The 19,066-nt window shown below is 34.3% G+C and overlaps 1 protein-coding gene across 4 annotated transcripts in view; it reads right to left on the bottom strand.

The window, feature by feature from the left end:
• Positions 1–772: 772 nt before the first annotated feature.
• Positions 773–19,066, bottom strand: part of CHD1 (chromodomain helicase DNA binding protein 1) — a 54,324-nt gene continuing 36,030 nt past the window's right edge. For 3 of the 4 annotated variants that reach the window (XM_064405709.1, XM_064405711.1, XM_064405712.1), the window contains 19 exons: positions 18,790–18,939; positions 18,052–18,200; positions 17,720–17,816; positions 17,531–17,626; positions 16,425–16,601; positions 16,097–16,257; positions 14,716–14,757; positions 13,890–14,020; positions 13,374–13,512; positions 12,507–12,657; positions 11,405–11,527; positions 10,905–11,036; positions 8,461–8,724; positions 7,919–8,059; positions 5,331–5,509; positions 3,379–3,475; positions 3,102–3,159; positions 1,956–2,166; positions 773–1,758 (listed from right to left, as the gene is read on the bottom strand). In XM_064405709.1, the coding sequence (XP_064261779.1) occupies positions 1,395–1,758; positions 1,956–2,166; positions 3,102–3,159; positions 3,379–3,475; positions 5,331–5,509; positions 7,919–8,059; positions 8,461–8,724; positions 10,905–11,036; positions 11,405–11,527; positions 12,507–12,657; positions 13,374–13,512; positions 13,890–14,020; positions 14,716–14,757; positions 16,097–16,257; positions 16,425–16,601; positions 17,531–17,626; positions 17,720–17,816; positions 18,052–18,200; positions 18,790–18,939 (2,862 nt within the window). In that variant the 3' untranslated portion in view covers positions 773–1,394. The remainder of the gene's footprint in view (positions 1,759–1,955; positions 2,167–3,101; positions 3,160–3,378; positions 3,476–5,330; positions 5,510–7,918; positions 8,060–8,460; positions 8,725–10,904; positions 11,037–11,404; positions 11,528–12,506; positions 12,658–13,373; positions 13,513–13,889; positions 14,021–14,715; positions 14,758–16,096; positions 16,258–16,424; positions 16,602–17,530; positions 17,627–17,719; positions 17,817–18,051; positions 18,201–18,789; positions 18,940–19,066) is intronic. The other variant, XM_064405710.1, reaches the window with a different exon arrangement.

The following is a 19,066-nucleotide window of genomic DNA, read 5'->3' as shown; positions in this document are numbered from 1 at the left end:
AATAACACAGTATAGAAAAACACAGCAGAAAACTAAAAGACCCACATGTCCTTTTAGTTTAAATTTAATTTGTCAGATAGAAGTTATCTATGTACAATCAGTGTGCATTGTAACAATTCTGTCAATAAAGTCGTAATTCAAATATTCTAAAATATTAACTACCTGCATAGCACATTTGACATTATTGCCCATTATGAAGAGGGAACATATGAATTTACAATTAATTTTGATTGATTTGGATACTGAACTGTTCAGGTATTTGACACACCTCCTTTAAAACCAATGCACCTGAAAAGCTTTCCAGAGCACAGTTTAGCTAGATATTTCTTACCATTTCATTACAAACAATCACAACACTGACAGCTTAATACAGAAAAAATAACCTCTCCCCCACCAAAAAAGCCCAGACCCCAAACAAACAACAAAAAAAACCCACCAAAACAAACACACACAAACCCTACCAGCCTAACAACAAAAAAACAAAACCAACAAAACTAAACAAAACAAAACCTAAAAACCCCCACAAAACCACAAACCAAAACATGTATCTAAAGTATCAAAAAAGGGACCACTAAATGCAATAAAATTCCCCTTCCCCATTTTTACATTCTGAATAGTGACTCCATCAAAATCTTTTATTGAAACATATATGTACACTGATTTTGTTTCATAACTGTGACAAGTAGTCCTGAGTTGGTGGGGAAAGGAACAGTCAAAAAAAGCCTGAGGGGGGAAAAAGCTCATTTAATAAATTTACAACAATTTACAGCCATTAGTTTGTGTTTCGCTTTTTTATTTTTTTTTGTTTGTTTTGTAAAAAGGCATTGTAACTGATCACAAACAGGAGAAATCCCAACTATTTTACAGTTATAGGTACAGAATTTAAATATTCAAGCTTGTGATGAAAAGCGGCAAGGTGGTCGCAGTGTACAGTGTAAACAAGTAGCTTTGGAAAGTGAACAAAGTCCTTGAGAGTTCTTTACTAAGAAAAAAAATTATTCTCCCCATTCCCTCCTGAAATATGAGCACAGGTCAGTGTTTAAAAGTTCATTTACAAACATAACTTAAAACATTATCAGCCTCAAACCACTTTGACATGAAGAGTGTTATACTACGATCCAGTCTGAAATGGGCAGTGTTGAGGTCCCTGTAAAAGTAAACATCTTCCATTTCTTAAAAAGAAGTGCCACAGCATTTGCAGCACAGTGCAGCATAAACTTTAAATACAAAAATATTTTTCTTCTGTTGGGATAATAGACCTTGCATCCTGGAAAGAAGTAACAATACTGCTACTGATAGAATATCCCATCTGTATCTTTCAAGTCATGTAAGGCAATTACTGTGTTAATTTACTGTATATGGCTAAAAGAAGGTCCAGAAAATATCAGTCTTTGTTATGTTTTCCGGCTACTCCATGTATGTTCAGGTGTACTTTTGTGATCTGAAGAATGTTCAAATGGAGATCTGTGACCAAGGGGAGATCTTGAACCATAAGGAGACCTCTGATCTAGTGGTGACCTTGGGCCACTACCTGAAGCTCTGTGGTCCATTTGCCAGTCTGAGTGGTACCTATAATCTCTGGGAGATTTATGATGGCTATACTCGGAAGAGGAGCGGTGATCTGAATGTATCCTGTGGTCTGAATGGGAACGGTGATCCAAATGAACCCGGCTGTCTTTTAGATTCCCTTCCAGGCTTGACCTGTGATCTCTGCTCCTGTAGTCATCTAACTTCCTATGTTTACTATCACTGTAGTATCTAAAAAATAAGAACTTATTTGTATTAGAGTTACTGGTAACACATCAAGAGCCACAATTATGTAAAACTGACAGAACTGCATTAGAGAAAGATCATTGTTGTAATTTTGTGTTACTCAGAAAAGATTGTTTGGTGCTTCCTACAAGCACAACTACAAAATTACAAAGGAATTCTGACCAGATTTCACAATTGCTCACCTGCTGTCTTGTTTGTAGTGATCCCAGTCTCTGTGATCTTTTCCATTGCTGAAGGCTGAATAGGGCCTTTTCCTGGAGTCATTTTTCTTGTAAGCATCTCCCTGATACCTGTCCTTATGATGATCATGGTATTGTGACGGATGTCTATCAGAGGAATAGCTGTCCCTGCTACTGTCATCATGGTTTGTATTCTCCTTAAGTCTTTCCACATCTGTGTAATAAAGCAGAGGTTAAAAGGAAATACCATAATATTTTTACTTTACCTAATTCAAACAGCACTTTTACCTGTCAGCTGTAAACCAGTAGGAAATGGACATAATTTAAAAGAAACAAGATCTAAATAGTTGAAAATCAAATGCACTAATGCCAGTGAACAGAAGAAAATCTTAGATTTAAGAGGAAAGAAAGCTAGAATGTAGATGCATAGGACTTGGAAACTGAACTTCTCAACTTCTCCATCCAGTCTATGAAGCTGAGTGTCCAAATGGGCAGTGAGTAGAGGGTACCTTCAGTAGAGCAATTTTAGATAGAATGGCAGCAACTTCCTCTCTAAGAAGGGACAGACTTAGTATGAGTAACAGTTCTAAAGAAACACCTTGTTAGCAAAAAAAATTTTCAGTGATATTCCTAAAATTCCTGATTGTTGCTTTTAATTCCATGACAATATACTTGGAAGCTCAGTAATACAATGTTAAATAAAGCACTACATACAAAAAGGCAGCTGTGGGAACATGTGGGGGGAAAAATCAGTGTTACTGACAACAGTAAAAGACAACCCCTGTAACTAACGACTGTGACAGCCCCTGTCAAACTGCGACTAATAAACTTCTTTCTTTCACCATAGTGATACTGTGACAGCTACACTCTCAGATTTTCTGAGAAGCTTACAGGTTTTAAATAAACCTCTTGCCCACTCCAAAATTTAACATAAGAATTGTTTTTTTAAAGGACGCTCAAATAACCTGGTAAGTACCAGCTTCACTCTGCACTCTGCTAGATTTCACCAGTAAATTAGTGAAGCTTTTAGAATTAGTCTATAAATGTGGTACTTAACTGCGTGGAAAACAGACCCAGAAGATGTGTGAAATTAAATAAACAGGAATACTTAAGGTATTTAATGCAAAAATATACTTAAAAGTTTCTTACCTGGATTTCTAATTACATGTGCATTCACATGACCACTAATATTCTGATCGTTGTGTTGCTAAAAAAGACAAGTACACTGGTAAACGTACTTACTGGTAAATCCCAAAGTTCATTTGACTACATTAGAAAAATACCCTATCAAAAGAGACTACTATACTGCACACACAAATACCAACTTGAAGTGTATTTCCATGTTCTTTATAATCCTCTATATCTAATAAAAGTTGTAATAATTAAAATATATTTTTTGTATTTAAAAAAAATGTGAAAATATTACCTGAGACTCTTGACGTTTTTTGATTGCATGTTTATACAGTTTGTGCAGCTTTCTGGCATCAAATTCTGTAAACTTAGAGACAAAAATCCACAAATTTCTGAGGAAGAAGAAAAGAGAAGCTGTAATTCTTCTCTAAATTTATTTTCCCTATATTATGTAGCAGAAACATGTATTTGACTGAAATTATTTGAATGCCACTTCAGTAAACCTGCTATATAACTTACACAGTATTGCCAAATTGCACAAGAAATTTTATGCAGTTGCAAATGAAATATTTGAAAGATTAATTCCTTTAACAATTTTTCACTTTTTAGTATTTATTTTAAGTACTTCAGAGTGTGAAGTGCATGGACAATAGTACTAATAAGAATTGTTAAATTTTTGTGAAATGTGTATTAAAACATAGCTATCAGTTTATATACACACATATATATATATATGTGTGTGTGTGTGTGTGTGTCTTCTAAAAAATTGTTTGAATTCTGAATATTTACCAGTCTGTAAATTAAAAAATTTACGTACCTAAAGGTAGTAAAAATTCTTTCAAACGTGGAATTTCTTACAGCATAAGACACCTGATACAACAAACCTTACTGTATTCAACCATAAGCAAGAAAAATTTTCCACAGACTTTGAAAGTCTGGTCAAGGCTTGTGAAACCAAGTAAGAGCTGTGAAAGAGGACAGAAGTCATAGGGTAATAAATCTGTGCCAAATCTGTGCTTGAAGGAACCAAAGAAGAGCGAATTAAGTTTTTTTGGCTGTCAAGATGCCAAAATTCTGAAGAAAAATTTTCTTCCATGATCACAGGTAAAGTTTCTTAACAAATACTGATTTTTTAGTGAAATTTGCAGGCTTAGAAAAGTCTGCAGAATAACAGTGTTCAAAAAATTGTGGTGGTTCACAAAGCAACAGTATGCTCCTTCACTGTGATTATTTAAGCATGGTAATTCCTGTCCAGAAGTTTGACTAAGTAGGCAAAACCAAGTGTGTCTAATGAGACCATTCTAACTTTAATATAAACTACTTCTTATCAAATGTAGCTGAAATAATTTTATTTATCTACACATAATATAATAGCATTATTATAAATAACAGCTCTATTACAAGTTTCCACTTAAAATAACAAAAAATTTACCAAGACCTAGGACATGGATCTTGTTCTTGTATCTCAGATGGCCTTACTATTTTCAAGTAAAGAAGTAAAATCAGCAGAAGCATATTACACTAACGGAATTCTTCAAGAAAATGCAACACTTAAGAATTTGATATACATATATATAATCACAGGATGTACTTTCAAGCATAAAGACATTAACTGAACATTCCAACAAAAGTCAGTCAAATTGCATTAAGAACTTATCAATGAAATACACGACCAGTATTTTTTCTTAGTTCTTTTTATACTGTCACCTGATATAGATGCAAACTCTTTGCTCACTTTTGAAGTGCACCTGAGTACATTATGATAAACATCTGTTATCAAGTAATAGTTAATACATAATATGCAATTTCATTTTACAGTACATTAAAAAAAAGAAAGAATTCTACAACTTGGAATCATACATTCAATACTATTTTAGAACTGTATTTTCAACACAAATTATGAAAAAAGCAAAATGACCTGAAGTTGAAAAACCAGATCTTTAAAGGTAAGAATGGTTTTGACTAAACACAGTGACAGTGACAAGTCCCCAGCATTTACTGTCAGTGTTAAGCAGAGAGATGTCTCCACCCTCTGGACAAAATTCAGGGCTCTGCATCAAGGCTTAAAGTCAGTCCATTACAGATCAGAACAATGTATAATCACCTTTTAATAGACTCCTATTTAAACAGCAGAAAGATACAAGAAAGGGGGAAAAATAAACAGGAGAAATAACTAAAACCTACTCTTCTCAATGGAAGCAATTGTAGATTTCCCTTTTTCAAGTAAAACCCAAGAAAATAACTTACTTTCTCCATTGTTTAATTTGTTCAGGATTTGTGTACTCCTTTAGACATTCAGTAATATGATCCCCAATTTTGATAAGACACTGTCTAGTATGTTCCAGCTGTTCTCTTTCAGAAAGGCCCTTCTCTGGTCGATCAAGCTGTTTCAATGCTGCCTTGACAGGTCTCATTCTTTCTTTGCACTGTAAAATGGAAAAAGGAATGTATAGATTCAAAAGAAAAATTTTTTTTCTAAGTATGACCCACCTTTTACTGTGATATATAACCACAGGTGAAGACAGTATTGTTAGAAGCCAAATGAAACACAAGACTTCCTCAGAGGTCTTAAAAAGGTTTTACATGTTCCCTTTGGAAGATTATCAATCCAACTGGAAATTCACTTCTCTATGAAAGCATCAGATTTTACAAAATAATGTATCAAGCTGTAGAAGGTGCTAATGTGTGTATCTCAAGCACCAGGAGCTGGATAGGTGTGAGGCCACTTTTTTTTCTGTTCAAAACCCTACAACAGAGGGTTTGTTGTAGGGTTTGCACTTGGCATTCAACAAAGGATCAAAATTGCTTCTCTGAGCAGTTTTAAACCTCACTCCTTTGAAGATATTAGCAGAAGTTATGCTACCTAGAAGAAAGCTGGTTTGCATATAGCACCATAAAGGTTGGAAACAACCTACAAGATCATGAAATCCAACCTTTGACTGAACACCACCATCCCAACTGAACTATATCAAGTCCCACATCACTTGTTCTTTTGAAACACCTCCAGGCATAGTGACTCTATTTCCTCCCTGAGCAGACTGTTCACTGCTTAACCACTCTTTCACTGAAGAAATCTTTCCTTACATGCAACATAAACCTTCACTGAAACAATTTGGGGCCGTTTCTCCTTGTCCTGTCACTGGTTCCCTGAGAAAAGACATGCTCCCTACCTGGCTACAACCTGCTATCAGGCAGCTATAGGGTGTGGTAAAGTCTCCCCTGATTCTCTCTGGGCTCAAAAACCCCACCTCCCTCAGCCACTTTTTGTAAGACTTGTGCTCCTGACCCTTCTCCAGCTCCATTCCCTTCTCTGGACTTGCTTCAGCACCAAAATGTCCTTTCTGAACTGAGGGGCCCAGAACTGAAGACAGCATGTGAGATGTGGCCACAGGGAATGCCTAGACTAGCCACAGATAAAGGTTGTGCATTCTTGAATTTTTGTATTTCGAATCCAATGTTTTAATATTAAATCCATGTAAAACCAGTTGGCATGGTTTAAATTGCAGGCACTTGCTTAATCATACATTGAACTCCAATAGCATGATACCCATGACTGGAATATCCTCCTTGTCATCAAGGTTACTGTCAATTAAACCTGAACAACATTTCCATTTGACAGTGCCATTTACTATGTTTAATTAGACTGCACCTGACCACGGCATAATGATAAACACCAATCACCTCCTTCCCCCATTACCCCTCGCTAAATGCTACCAAACCTAGAAAAACCAAACAAATACCTGGAATGGAATGAAATGGAATATCACCATTACCAGGTAAGCATCTAGGGACAGCTCAGAAAAACTGGGTAAGCTGTTCCATTGCCATCTCATGCCACTAAGTAATTAAGCATCTGGTTTACATATTAAACTCACCACAGATTAAATTAGTTTTTAAAAAGACAGCTTACAGAGTGCAATTCTTAAATAGAGAAGTGATCGGAAACATTTAACTGCACATGGAAATCAAATTATTTTCTGTCATTAGCCACACTGACATATCCACTTGAATGACTCAAGGCCCACGCTGAAAATCACAGGTGAGTTAAGAATAAACCCATGGACAGTAACTGCCATACTCATAAGAATCCTAGTGGTGCTCTCACCGCCAGCACCCACAATACACCCAACAGACCTGGCAGGCAAAAATACAGCTGTTGAAATCTGAATGACAAAACAACCACAGCTGTTCAAAGTAACTCACTGATACTTTTTCATGGGCCTCAACCCTATAAAACTTCACATAAATTTTGCATATACATTTTTCTCAAATGTTAATTCTATTCTTGTAAGCAGTTGTGATTAAACAAAATTCTTCTGGTGTCAGAGACATTACATTAGCAAGATATTTCTAAGCACTTTAGCATTGCTTCTTCATGTGCTTACTAACTAAGTTTGCAATACTGCAGAAGAGAAGTGCTGAATCCTAGTTTTTCTTGCTATCTTACAAAGAAGAAAAACATATTATAGGATGAAGCCAAAGACTCCATCAATTCCAATTACATTCATTCACATCTGTTCTAAAGAGGCAGGATATACAAGTGATTCTTGAGGATAAATCTTTAGAGTTTATATTCTCAACCTATTAATCCTACAAACTATTGGGTAGGTTTGTCTACTATCTTGCATATATACAGCAAAAATCCAAAATAAAACTGCCAGAACAGAGTCAAAAATCACTTCAGTACACTGTCAATAACATTCACTGATCTGAGACATAGCGTAAGATCACTTGTGTTACTGTGCTAAGTAACACAAGCATTATCAAGAATACCACCAAACTGTCCTCATTTAGACTATTAAGTATACACACTAATTTATTAAAAGGTGACTTACCACACTAAAAGTTTTCTGATCTAGCTCTTCAGATTCTTCTGATATAGGAACTGGTTCACTAGATGCAGTAATATGAACTGGAGTGTCCAGCAATGGAATTTTTTTAGCTTTTTCCTTATTTTCGGATTTGATTTCATTTACCTAAGAACAAGATACAAAAATATTTAAGTACATTTTATTTTGGTTCTGCAATTATAACATGACAATCCCCATAACTACTGCATTCTCTTCAATATATAAGAATAAAATCTGACATTCAGTGACAGTACATTTTACTTTCTCTGTGACATGGAAAAAGAAAATGGAAAAAAAATTTTTGTACACATTCAGTCCAATTAAGAGCTATATCACTGAAGATGTACTTCCCTATTTCAAATGCCTGTCCTAGTGATTTCAGGTAGTAAAAATAAAGCTTCAAATAACATAAAATACTTCAATGAAATGACAACTAATCAGATCCACAATACTTTTTCATCTCAAAATAATTCACATAAACCCGGTGGCCCTCTCTAGCATTATGTAAGATAAGTAAACCTAGTTACCTTCTCTTCCTTTACTTCTTTTTCTTTCTGTGTGGATTCTTTTACTTTGTTTTCTCTCTTTTCTTTAATATCCTTCTCTTTTAATTCTTTCTTATCCTCTTTTTCTTTTTTCTCCCTTTTCAAATCCCTCTTATTTTCCTTTTCTTTTGTCTCTCTTTTTTCTTCAGCTTCCTTCTTTATACCAGTATCTGACTCAGGCTTTTCTTCATTTTCTTTTTCTGCTTTACATTTTTTATGCAGATGTTTCACTGAAACAATCTCATCCTGCAATATGCAAACATATATGTCACATCAAACTGCGTTCCTATCTATACAGGTTTTTCAACTATCAGATTAAAACACTTTTTATCTGTGAACTTTTTATTTCTGGACATAGACTTATCAAATCACCTCTTAAATAGAACTGATGGCAGTTGGTAAAGAAATATGAGAGCTATGCACTCACTTCCTTGATGCGACAAAGCAAGTACTGACTGGCAGAGGAAGTGGGCATGAGAAATTGCATCCAGTTAACTTGGAATGAAGTTTGAATTTGGTCCCTTTAAAGGCGGTTAGACTGAAGAACTGAAATCTAAAAGGAACTATGGTCTTGCAAAACTGACCTGATCAGCCAAGACAGTCAAGTGATGGGAGATGTTAGAAGACCTCTGATCTAATTAGCTTTGTCCCAGTCCCATATTAAACACTCACAGGAGAAGGTAACAGAATACCAACTTTCTCTTTTCCAAAACTGTTCAATTTACTAGGCTTTAAAAAAAATCTTTAATTACAGACTATCTGTTATGTGCCTATTTAACTGTTTGGAGGTGAACAAAGTATTACTCACTACTCTATTATAATATTCACTGAGAAGGTTTGAGATCAAAACTAATACTTTTTCAGACACAGAAAAACACTATAAAGTATTATTATAACACAGATGGATTTGAATTTATTTTAACATACCAGAAAGGCACATACAGAAACTGCTTATCCGTTGCATAAAAACAGATGAAAGACTGTCTAGTACTTGAACTGAACAAGTTACTTAGTAGAAGTAGGAAGTTATGAGCTCGACCAGGGCTAGGTTTTAGTGTTAGGTATCATGGAAACTTTCTAGCAAAAATCCAATGATTTCAAAACTTTCTTGTTAATTCTAGCAGTAGAATAGGTAAGTTTTAAATGCTGCACACAGTATGGAATCGAAGTAGCTACAGCCAGTAATTTAGGAAGGTTGTAATATACAGTCCAGTTTTCAGAAATGCAATTGTTATTCAGTGACCAAAAGTACTGAAGTGATGAGTACCTGTTGTTAACAGAGAGGACAGCATTCTAGACAGTTTCCCAAAACATCATTAAGTCCATCAACTGATGGCAATTTCTTCTCTTTTGAAGGGAGGCGAAGACTAACACTCATTTTTAAAGTAGTCTGAACAATTAATTTGCTTAGTTTTAGGGTCCAGTTGTCCCCATTAATATACTGGGAACTGTGGCAACATTTACAGGTCTTAAGTCTTATGTTCCAGGCAGATTATCATATCTATAAACACAACGCAGTCTACACTGATTTTTTTATTTATTGCTGGCTTCACATTTTATTCTTTATAGTACAATTTAAATACATACACTGAAAGAGTGATTAAAAATGACTATTTTTTCATAGATTTATCACGGCCTTTCTAATGATAACTTTAACTATGTATTCCCATAAGTAATTATAGAAGAATGGCTTGTTACTGTTTGCTTTAAAACACTTAGAGAGTATTTTATTGATTATAGAATTGCAGTGACTTATTTCAACTGCTTTCAAATTAGCTGTGACATGACCCTAAATTTTATCCAAATTTTTATGTATAGTGATTTTGCCATGTGAGAAACAACAAAAATTAAAAGACACAACAAAAGCATAATACCAAGATTAATGATCATAAGTAAAAAAACCCAACAAGGTTAGTCTTTCTGAAAAATGAGACCAATGATGTATACATGAGCATTCATATGCAAATCTTGAAATACAATTTTTTATGCTATGCATTCTAATTGAGCTTGACGACATTTTTCTCAGCCTCAGTAAAAAAGCCTTTACCTTAAGAATCATTACCAGTAGTAGTAACACATGAGCAAAATCCAGTAGTTTTACAACTGTGATTTGCAATTCCAGCAAATACAGGGTCAATGCTTTAAAAAAATGTTGAAACTGAGCAACATCAGTAGTAATCAGACTATAATATTTTAATAACTATTTGGAAAACTCATAATTCCTTATTAGTTTATCATTAAACTGAAATAGATACAGTCTTCCAAGTTCTTGTAGTGATGCAACATCAGTTGTAGTGGCCACAGGAAAAGGATGACATTCAGGTGTTTTAATTTTATTAAAACGAGCAGAAGATGAAATACAAATTGATACTAACAGGAACAACAGAATGTATGGTGAGTATCTTTACCGTGTGAAAGATACTCACCTTGTTATTCTCATCATCTTCATCAGATTTTTCTGAGGGTTGTGAAGAATCACTTTTTATTTCTTCTTTTAATTTTGCAGCCTTCAGCACCTTATTCTTCTTAGTTCTTGTTTTCCTCCTCTTTGAGTTGCCCTGAATGCAAATTGATCTCTTTAACCATGTCAACTGACAAGCATCCTTGCACTATATTTGCAAAATAAGATTTGATTTTACATTAAAGAGAGGGTTCCTTTTATTTTATTTATTGCCACTAATGACCACCACTTTACTCAGGACTGGAGACAGAGCATAGTGCAACAGTATAGAATGCACACAAATAATAAGAGAATAATAGAAAATGAAACTTGCAATTAATATCCTGAGTTTGTCTTACGTTCCACAATTAGGAATAGAGTAATACTACACAAACAAAAAGTGCAGAACCAAAAATGAAAAGGATCAGATGACATGCCAATAACCATACTGTTTTACCTTACTAATGAATGCTACATTTTACTTACTGCTCCAGCAAGCCTTTGTGCTTCCTTCCTCGCAAGGTCTTTATTCAGTAATTTAATGAGGTAGTCTGCACGGGTCTGTAACTGCTTTGCCTGGGGTTTCTTATCTGGATCATCAGGCAAAATCTGAGGAGAAAATAGAAGCATCACAGCTGTGAGTACAGATTATCAACTTCAGATGTTAGCCTGGAGCACACAGAACAGAAAAAGCTGCACAAAAGGATGTGGTAATCCACTCCAACTATACCTAGTAAATACATCAGAATGTTTGAAGAAAAGGAGAATTTCATAAAAGTTTTCATTTCTCTCCAATGAAACCAATGCAAGCAACCAATGCTTTGACTGCAACAATGCTTGGAAAGCAGCGTCTTGGAAATTGCCTCAGGGTTTAAACCAGCTCAAGAAACCAGCCTCAGATTTCTGTCTCCACTCTGATATTTCATCTAAGAAATGATGGGCTCCTGTATCAATCAGTCACAGAACTCCCGGCTCTGATTCATTCATTGTCTAAACGCAGCTGCCAAGAATACAAATACATGGTTTCAAAAGCCAGACAAATTAATGGAAGGCAGGAGTAGGAATCATTACTAAGCAAATTTTGACAGAAACCTGGCTTTTCAAATCCCAAAGCTATAGCTTGTTAGCACTGTCACAAAGTTTACTTCACCCAAGGCTTTTCCTCAGTTTCTGCTGCTCACTATTGCTAAGAAGTTATCGCACTAATTCTAGTACAGCTACTCTCAATGTTCAGAGTGGAAGACAATTTCAACTGAAGAACCTGGGGATTAAGCAGGGATGGAGAAACAAAACCAGAACATCTGAAGTAAAGAAGGAAACAACTGAAAAAAAAATCAAATGACACAAGACCAACCACATGAGAATATGAAAACATAACTGACTGCAAGACTGCATGCTTCAAAATAAATACTCAAGACCCCAAAATCTAGTACTATACCAGGAGAAGGATATGAATTACGTATGAAGTACAACTGACATATAATGTTTCTGCAATTCATTCACCATAAATAAGTTCTTTCAGTAACACTACTTAGCAGTGTCAATACCTAAGCAAACAGTCCTTGATAAACTATTGTAGATGACATACCTTCTGTGTCAAACTGAGATCAGGATCCATTTTTATCATTTCCCAGCTGCCATAACCATATTCATAGATGCCTATCAACAAATTGGAGTCATCTTCCTTACCCCAATCTATATCAAAATGAGCAGCCTTAGTGTGACATGGGATGATGTATCTAGAAGAAATATATCATAAAGAAAAAGATATGATTTTTACATCTGAAATTTAGCGAGGGGAAAGAGAACATACTAAAGGTAATGTAACTAGATTTATTTTCTCTGCTGAGATGCTGGTAAATTTAAGAAATTAATCCAAATATTTATAATAATATTTTCTTAGTATTTCTATAAAATAGTAATTGAAATCAGCACTGGAATGTGCTTTAAAGCTGATTAAGACTAAAATATGAAGAACAGATACCTGTCTGTAGCCATGAGCTGTGTGACAGAATTGGCTAGACACGAATAAAAGCAAAAATTATCATCCAAGTGTTCTAAGTGGATAGTTTAGGAACTGCAATACACAAGGCGGCAAGTTTAGAGGGTAGGAACAACTACTGTTGCACTTTGATACTCCTCTCAAGCAGAGATGACACATTTAGCTCCTCAGCAAGCCTGAATTCTAGTCCCAATTATTATTAGTAAATCAACACAGTTCATAGTGAATACAATTGGCAAGTTAAAGCTGTTACCGGCTTCTGTGGCAAAGGAAGAAAAAAAAGCAAAGTACAGTTGTGGAGCAGATTACTGCTGCCAGTACTTAAAGGGAATAGAGGGACAATGCTTTTAATAGTGTTCGAATCACAGTTGCAAAAAAAAAAAAAAACCAACATAAAAAACCTGAGAAGTTTTCTGTATTACTACTCCCTTAAAAATATGCAAAAATCAGTACCTTTTTCTTTCTTCTGGATCTGAAGGAATGGATTTGTGCAATGGTGCCAACTCTTCTTCATGAGAAATGACTAACTTTGCATTTACTTGCACTCCTGAGATTCGGAATGTTGGGCCTTTAACCTTACCAAGTCTACCTCCTTAAAATAAATGACAACACTATTAAAATATTTACCTTTACAAATAACATCAGAAAAATGTAAGAAAACAATTATATCACATCACCTTCTCTTGACCAAATGATTGAATTAAATGCTTCAGAACTGAAGTCCTTACATAACAGGGGTACATCCAAATTTCACAGCAAATCAAAAATCCATTTCATTTTCCAGTGGTAAGTCATACACAGAAGGGGGGAAAGTCACCTTTCTAAAACTCTGGGTTTTTTAAAATTATCCTGTATGCACCCTAACATTTTTGTTCGTATTTCCTAACAGAATTGTTTTCTGTTATAATCAGAGTAATTAATTTTTCTTGTCATTTTTCACTGTCCCCTCAAGCACCCTGAATACTGTACCTGCTCTTTCTTGTCCAGATGAATTGTCCTTTAAGGCTTTAATGCATCCATTATGTACAAGCTCTCCCAAACGTCTGAGATCTGTCTCTGATTTATCAACTAGCTCAGCATCTCTAGCTACAGCATCTAATCTGAAATAAAAAAAAGATTCACTTTTGTAACTCTGAAAACTTGGCAGTTGTGATTTTGGCAGAAATTATTCCTTCAAACTTCAAAACAAAATATATGATTACATAAGTTAGCAGTCAGCTGTGGTTTCTATTTGGTGTACAATTTTGAACAAAGGAAAAATAACCTTAATGATTGGTATGAGGACAATAAAACAAGAACTGTAAAGAACCCTAACCCTTGTGTTAAATTATTGTACATTTCTTCAGAAAATAAAATTAATCATTAAATCATGCATACATATATATAACATATGATCAGATGCACTATAAATATTTCTAAGGATTAATATTTTTACGGATGGGAAGTTTTTCTTAGAAGAGGAATAATGAAAGAAGCTTAAAAGTTACAATTGACAATATGTAAAATACAAAACTAACTTTGACAGAGTGAATAAACTGATAGGCTTTCAACAGGCTTATCAAACATGACAAGTGAATGATTATCACCACTGAAGAGTAAACAAGTCAGCAGATAAATATGAAAGAAGTATTCCTCCAAATGGCAGTCTGTTGTGTGGCTGTCTGCACACATACATGAAGAAATGCAAGATACTACACTCAAGTCACAGTATATTCAAGATGATGTACTCCCCCTACTGCCTAAAGTTCCATAGAGATTCCAAGTCGCCACACAAATAATAATCAAACAACTTTACCTCTCGAGAGGGCCACCAAATTTCTTGTAACTCTTGATAAACCTAATAACAGAAAATAATTTTACCATTTAAATATAAGCTTAACAAATAGCATTTGTTTTGAAGTTGCATTGACACAATTGTAAATCTTAGTATAATGCTATGTGGACAATGGGGGATAAAAGGATAGAGAGAGTAGAGCAGCTTCATACACTCAGATAACTTAAATAAAATCAGTTTTATAAATAAAACAATAGAAGATATAATTTATTTCAGAAATCACTTTATTAATTTCACAAGATTCTGCAGCTGTATGTATCTAAAAATGAAAACTGAATGTGGATTCACAGTAAATGAAGATTTCAGATATCATGTTAGGTATAGTTATATGGTTACTAAAAAGACCAATCTCCAACAGGTAATTGGAAGACTTAGGAAAATGATATAAAAGATACTCTCTGTTCAAATATCTAAGCAATGGAAAGAAACTGGAGATACGTGGAGGAGAAAGGAAATTAAATATAGTTTTTTCTTAATTGACAAAAAAAAAAAAAGAAAGAAGAAGAAAGAAAACTTCCTCAACAACAAAATTGCTTGCCCAAGCACAAGAATAGCCTTAAAAGAAAGTACCAATTTGCCTTGCTGTCAGATGAGACAGAAAGCCAAAAAGGATCTTTGATGTTATTCCTCTAAAAAAATACTCTGAAGACTTTACAGCAATTGAGGGAAACATGCATACTTCAATTTCAGAAGCAAAGTAGCATTTCACAAAACCAGAAATGCTAACCAAAAGAATTCGTCCCCCTCCTACCAAAACAATACTTCAGCAAATATTCAACATATACAGAAGGGACCAATGATAATACAAGTTTCAAACAGAATTTTATATTTTCTTAATTTTAAAAAAGCAGGATGTAACAATTCAATTATAGTGCCAAGAAGTTTAATAAGAACACAAAATCCAATCAAATTATTTAATTTGTCACCAAACAGATGTAACACAGTCTCTGAACACCGCAGGTTTTAGATAAATTGGTGGAAATCAGATCATTTTGCTTGTTTATTTTTAAAGGAAAGTTCACCCCTCGTAAAATCACTGTCAGTAATTATTCAGTGAAATTACTGCCTTCATAGGCTGCAGGAATTAAAAAAATTAAACCAATCACGCATATTTTTCAAACTTAATTTTATACCTCATTAAAATGGGTTCACAAATTCTTGCTATAGCAGTTCACTATGTCAGCACCACAAGGTAGAAACAATAAATGTCTAGAATAAAAAGATTTCAAACAACTTCAGGGAAAACAGACTACCAGCTGTAGTTTCCAGATTAATAATATTATTAATAAAAAGAATAATAATTTCTTGTTCCTTTAAATATGCATGTCCTCCCATATCTTACCGCCTTATCTCTGCATCACTAAATCCTTTAATATTTTCTCGAGGAATAGTTCGTGGTCTTCCACGTTTTTTTGGCCTTTTTCTTTCTGAGATGGAGTCACTATCAGATCCAGAGTATCTTCTACTCCTACTGCGTCTCCCTTCGCTGCCATTGAAGCTAATCTGGAATTCCAGAGCAAGCAAGCTATGTAAGTAACAAATATAATTAAGTTTTACCTGCTCTGTCAAAAAATGTGTTCAGAAAAGGGAAAAAAAACCCCAAACCCCAAAAGCAACAAACTACACCAAAAGCAACACAGAACTACAATTCAGTCAAAACCAAGAGACACCTGTTTTGCACAGTTTCTCATTCTTGGAAGCATGTATATTTCTTCAAGCTCTTTTTGTCTTTCCTCCTCTTCTATTCTTCGCCTCTGGACCTCCGGAATGATTTCTTCCCAATTTCTTGAATTTCTTTCTGGTTCCAACTCAATATCGTCTTCATCCATATTGGAGAAGTTGGCCACCTTGTACATCAAAACATATACATTTTCATCAAATCAATACATGACATAATTAAAAAAAAACCCCTAATTAACTACTATTTAACGAAAAAAAGTTTACAGATCCCATATTTTATGCATTTATACATATAATATTTACATATTTTATCTATTTATATATATGCTACTGTTTTATAAGATATATATTAAATTTATAAATGCAAAATGTTTCATGAAACAGTGTCTAATGAAAGTACTTTTATTCATTTAGGAAAGACAGACTCCTTTCAGCATGGGCTAAGAAGAGATATAAGGAGAATCGCAGCCCTCACACCTCTGTGACTGTGATTTAAGTTCCTTCAAAACAGGGCTATCAGTATTTAAATGCCTGATTTAATGTGAAACTATAATAATATAAAATTAATCAAACATTAATACAATGCAGATATCAAAATATGCTGAATTAGTGATCAGCAGGAGAGCTATTTAATAATTTCCTGAACTAAACAAACGTATCATGCTCTGCACTATAATTTTTTTCACACATAATATTTTTAACTGATAACACTTAAAAATACCTGGCATTCCAAGTTTACTTTGTGGCTAAAAGCAACTTGGAGAAATGATCAGCAAAGAAACACAAAGAACACATTGCATTTATTGATACTATAGCTCTTTAATAACAAAAACAGTAAATAAAACACAAAATTAAAATTCTAATAATTAACACATTCATAAATACATCTCATTTTATTATCAAAATATATAATATATTTCTAATTGTTTATACTGGTGGTAAGGTATGAGGTATAGGCAGAAACCAGGAAGTGATACAGAGCTGACTTACTGAGGCATCTATTTCTGAAGAATTAAGAGACAGATACATAGAATAGGAATACTACTGTTTCAAAAAGGAAGTATAATTTGGCAGGAAGGAGGGAACAGAGCCATACCTTGAACTGCGAAAGCAACTCATCTCCTACAGTTAATGGACCTGGCTCATTTTCCCGAGTTTCAGCCCTCTTCAATATTTCATCTATATCCATTTCCTGAAGATAAAATAAAGAAGTTTTTCTTTAGAATTAAATAATTCATACATATTTTTGGCTGTTTTATCTACCTAGTCCAGAAGCACTACTTACTTGAGGCTCCTGTTCTTCCCCTTCAGGTTCTTTAAAAAGTTCCTCAGCACCAAATTTCAAAATTGCTGACAACTCCTCCTTATTAAAAGGCGTTGAGCTGAAATAAATGATGTTTCAGGAAAAACATTTTAACTTACAAGCTTGGAAAAGTTTAATCATGAGTCAATTAAGCTTTCTCCTCTACTGTTAAATATAAACTCTTTATATATTTGAGATATGTATTTATTATGCAAATAAAAATCTACAAAGACTTTGTGTCTTCTGTTTGGCCTTTCATTTACAATTGAAATATTCTTAAACGTAAGTTGGTATAGAAACAAACACAAAGGTACCTTGAAGGGGTAGAGCCTGTATGTAACACAGTTTTCCCTGTAGTGTCCATTCTCTGAATTACTAAATGATCTAACACCATCTTTTTCTTAGCTCGTTCAAGAATATCTTCTTCTACTGATCCTTTTGTGACTAGTCGATAAATATTAACCTATGTGTATTTAAAAAATAAAAAAATTAAAAGCAGAAATCTCAGTCTTCATTATATAACTTCTGATTTTTTTTCATCAGTTTAAAATATGAAATACTAATTTAATCACATTACCACAGTCTTTACAGAAATGTTTTATAAAGCCCTAATAAATTGTCTCAGACCTTTCTTTATAAATTTCAGTGACTTGGCACAAGCATTGCCAGAGGCAATAATGTAATATTTCTAATTGTTACTGTATGTCTTCTGTAAGAAGGAAAAAATCCTCTTGAGAACTAGAATATTTAAGCATTGGGGATGTGCCAGATGTAGCAGCTATTTTGTACAATGACATCACACCAATGAATGTAAGTCAGATAAGCTGACAACTCTTCTCCCTCTCCCACCCAAATACCACAGCTGCCATATTATTTCTTCCTGTATAGAGACTTAGGAAAAAAGAAATTAGCATTACTAACATTTCTGGAGATATGCAGAAAGTATCAGTTATTATCAAAAATACTTAAGGACTGAATGGTGCAGACAGAGGGTGGACAGCTGATGCACAGAACTGTCTTTCAGGTCTTCAGCTTAAACTGAGTGTGTTTACCTGTTTCTTCTGTCCAATTCTATGTGCTCTAGCCTGTGCTTGCAGATCATTCTGTGGATTCCAGTCAGAATCAAATATAACCACCGTATCAGCAGATGCCAAGTTGATACCTAATCCTCCAGCTCTGGTAGACAGTAAAAAGCAGAAGTCCTAAAATCATAAAGTAGGAAATAGTTTTATATACAATACTTGTATATTCCTAAAGGAACCAACGTACTTTACAATTCACTTTATGCAGTGTGTGGTGCTACCAAATCCATAATTGCTCTACGCTTAA

This window comes from Passer domesticus, chromosome Z (genome assembly GCF_036417665.1).
Source record: "Passer domesticus isolate bPasDom1 chromosome Z, bPasDom1.hap1, whole genome shotgun sequence".
NCBI classification, from domain to species: Eukaryota; Metazoa; Chordata; class Aves; order Passeriformes; family Passeridae; genus Passer; species Passer domesticus.
Note: the sequence above shows the minus strand (reverse complement) of the source record. Positions and strands in the feature narration are given on the sequence as shown.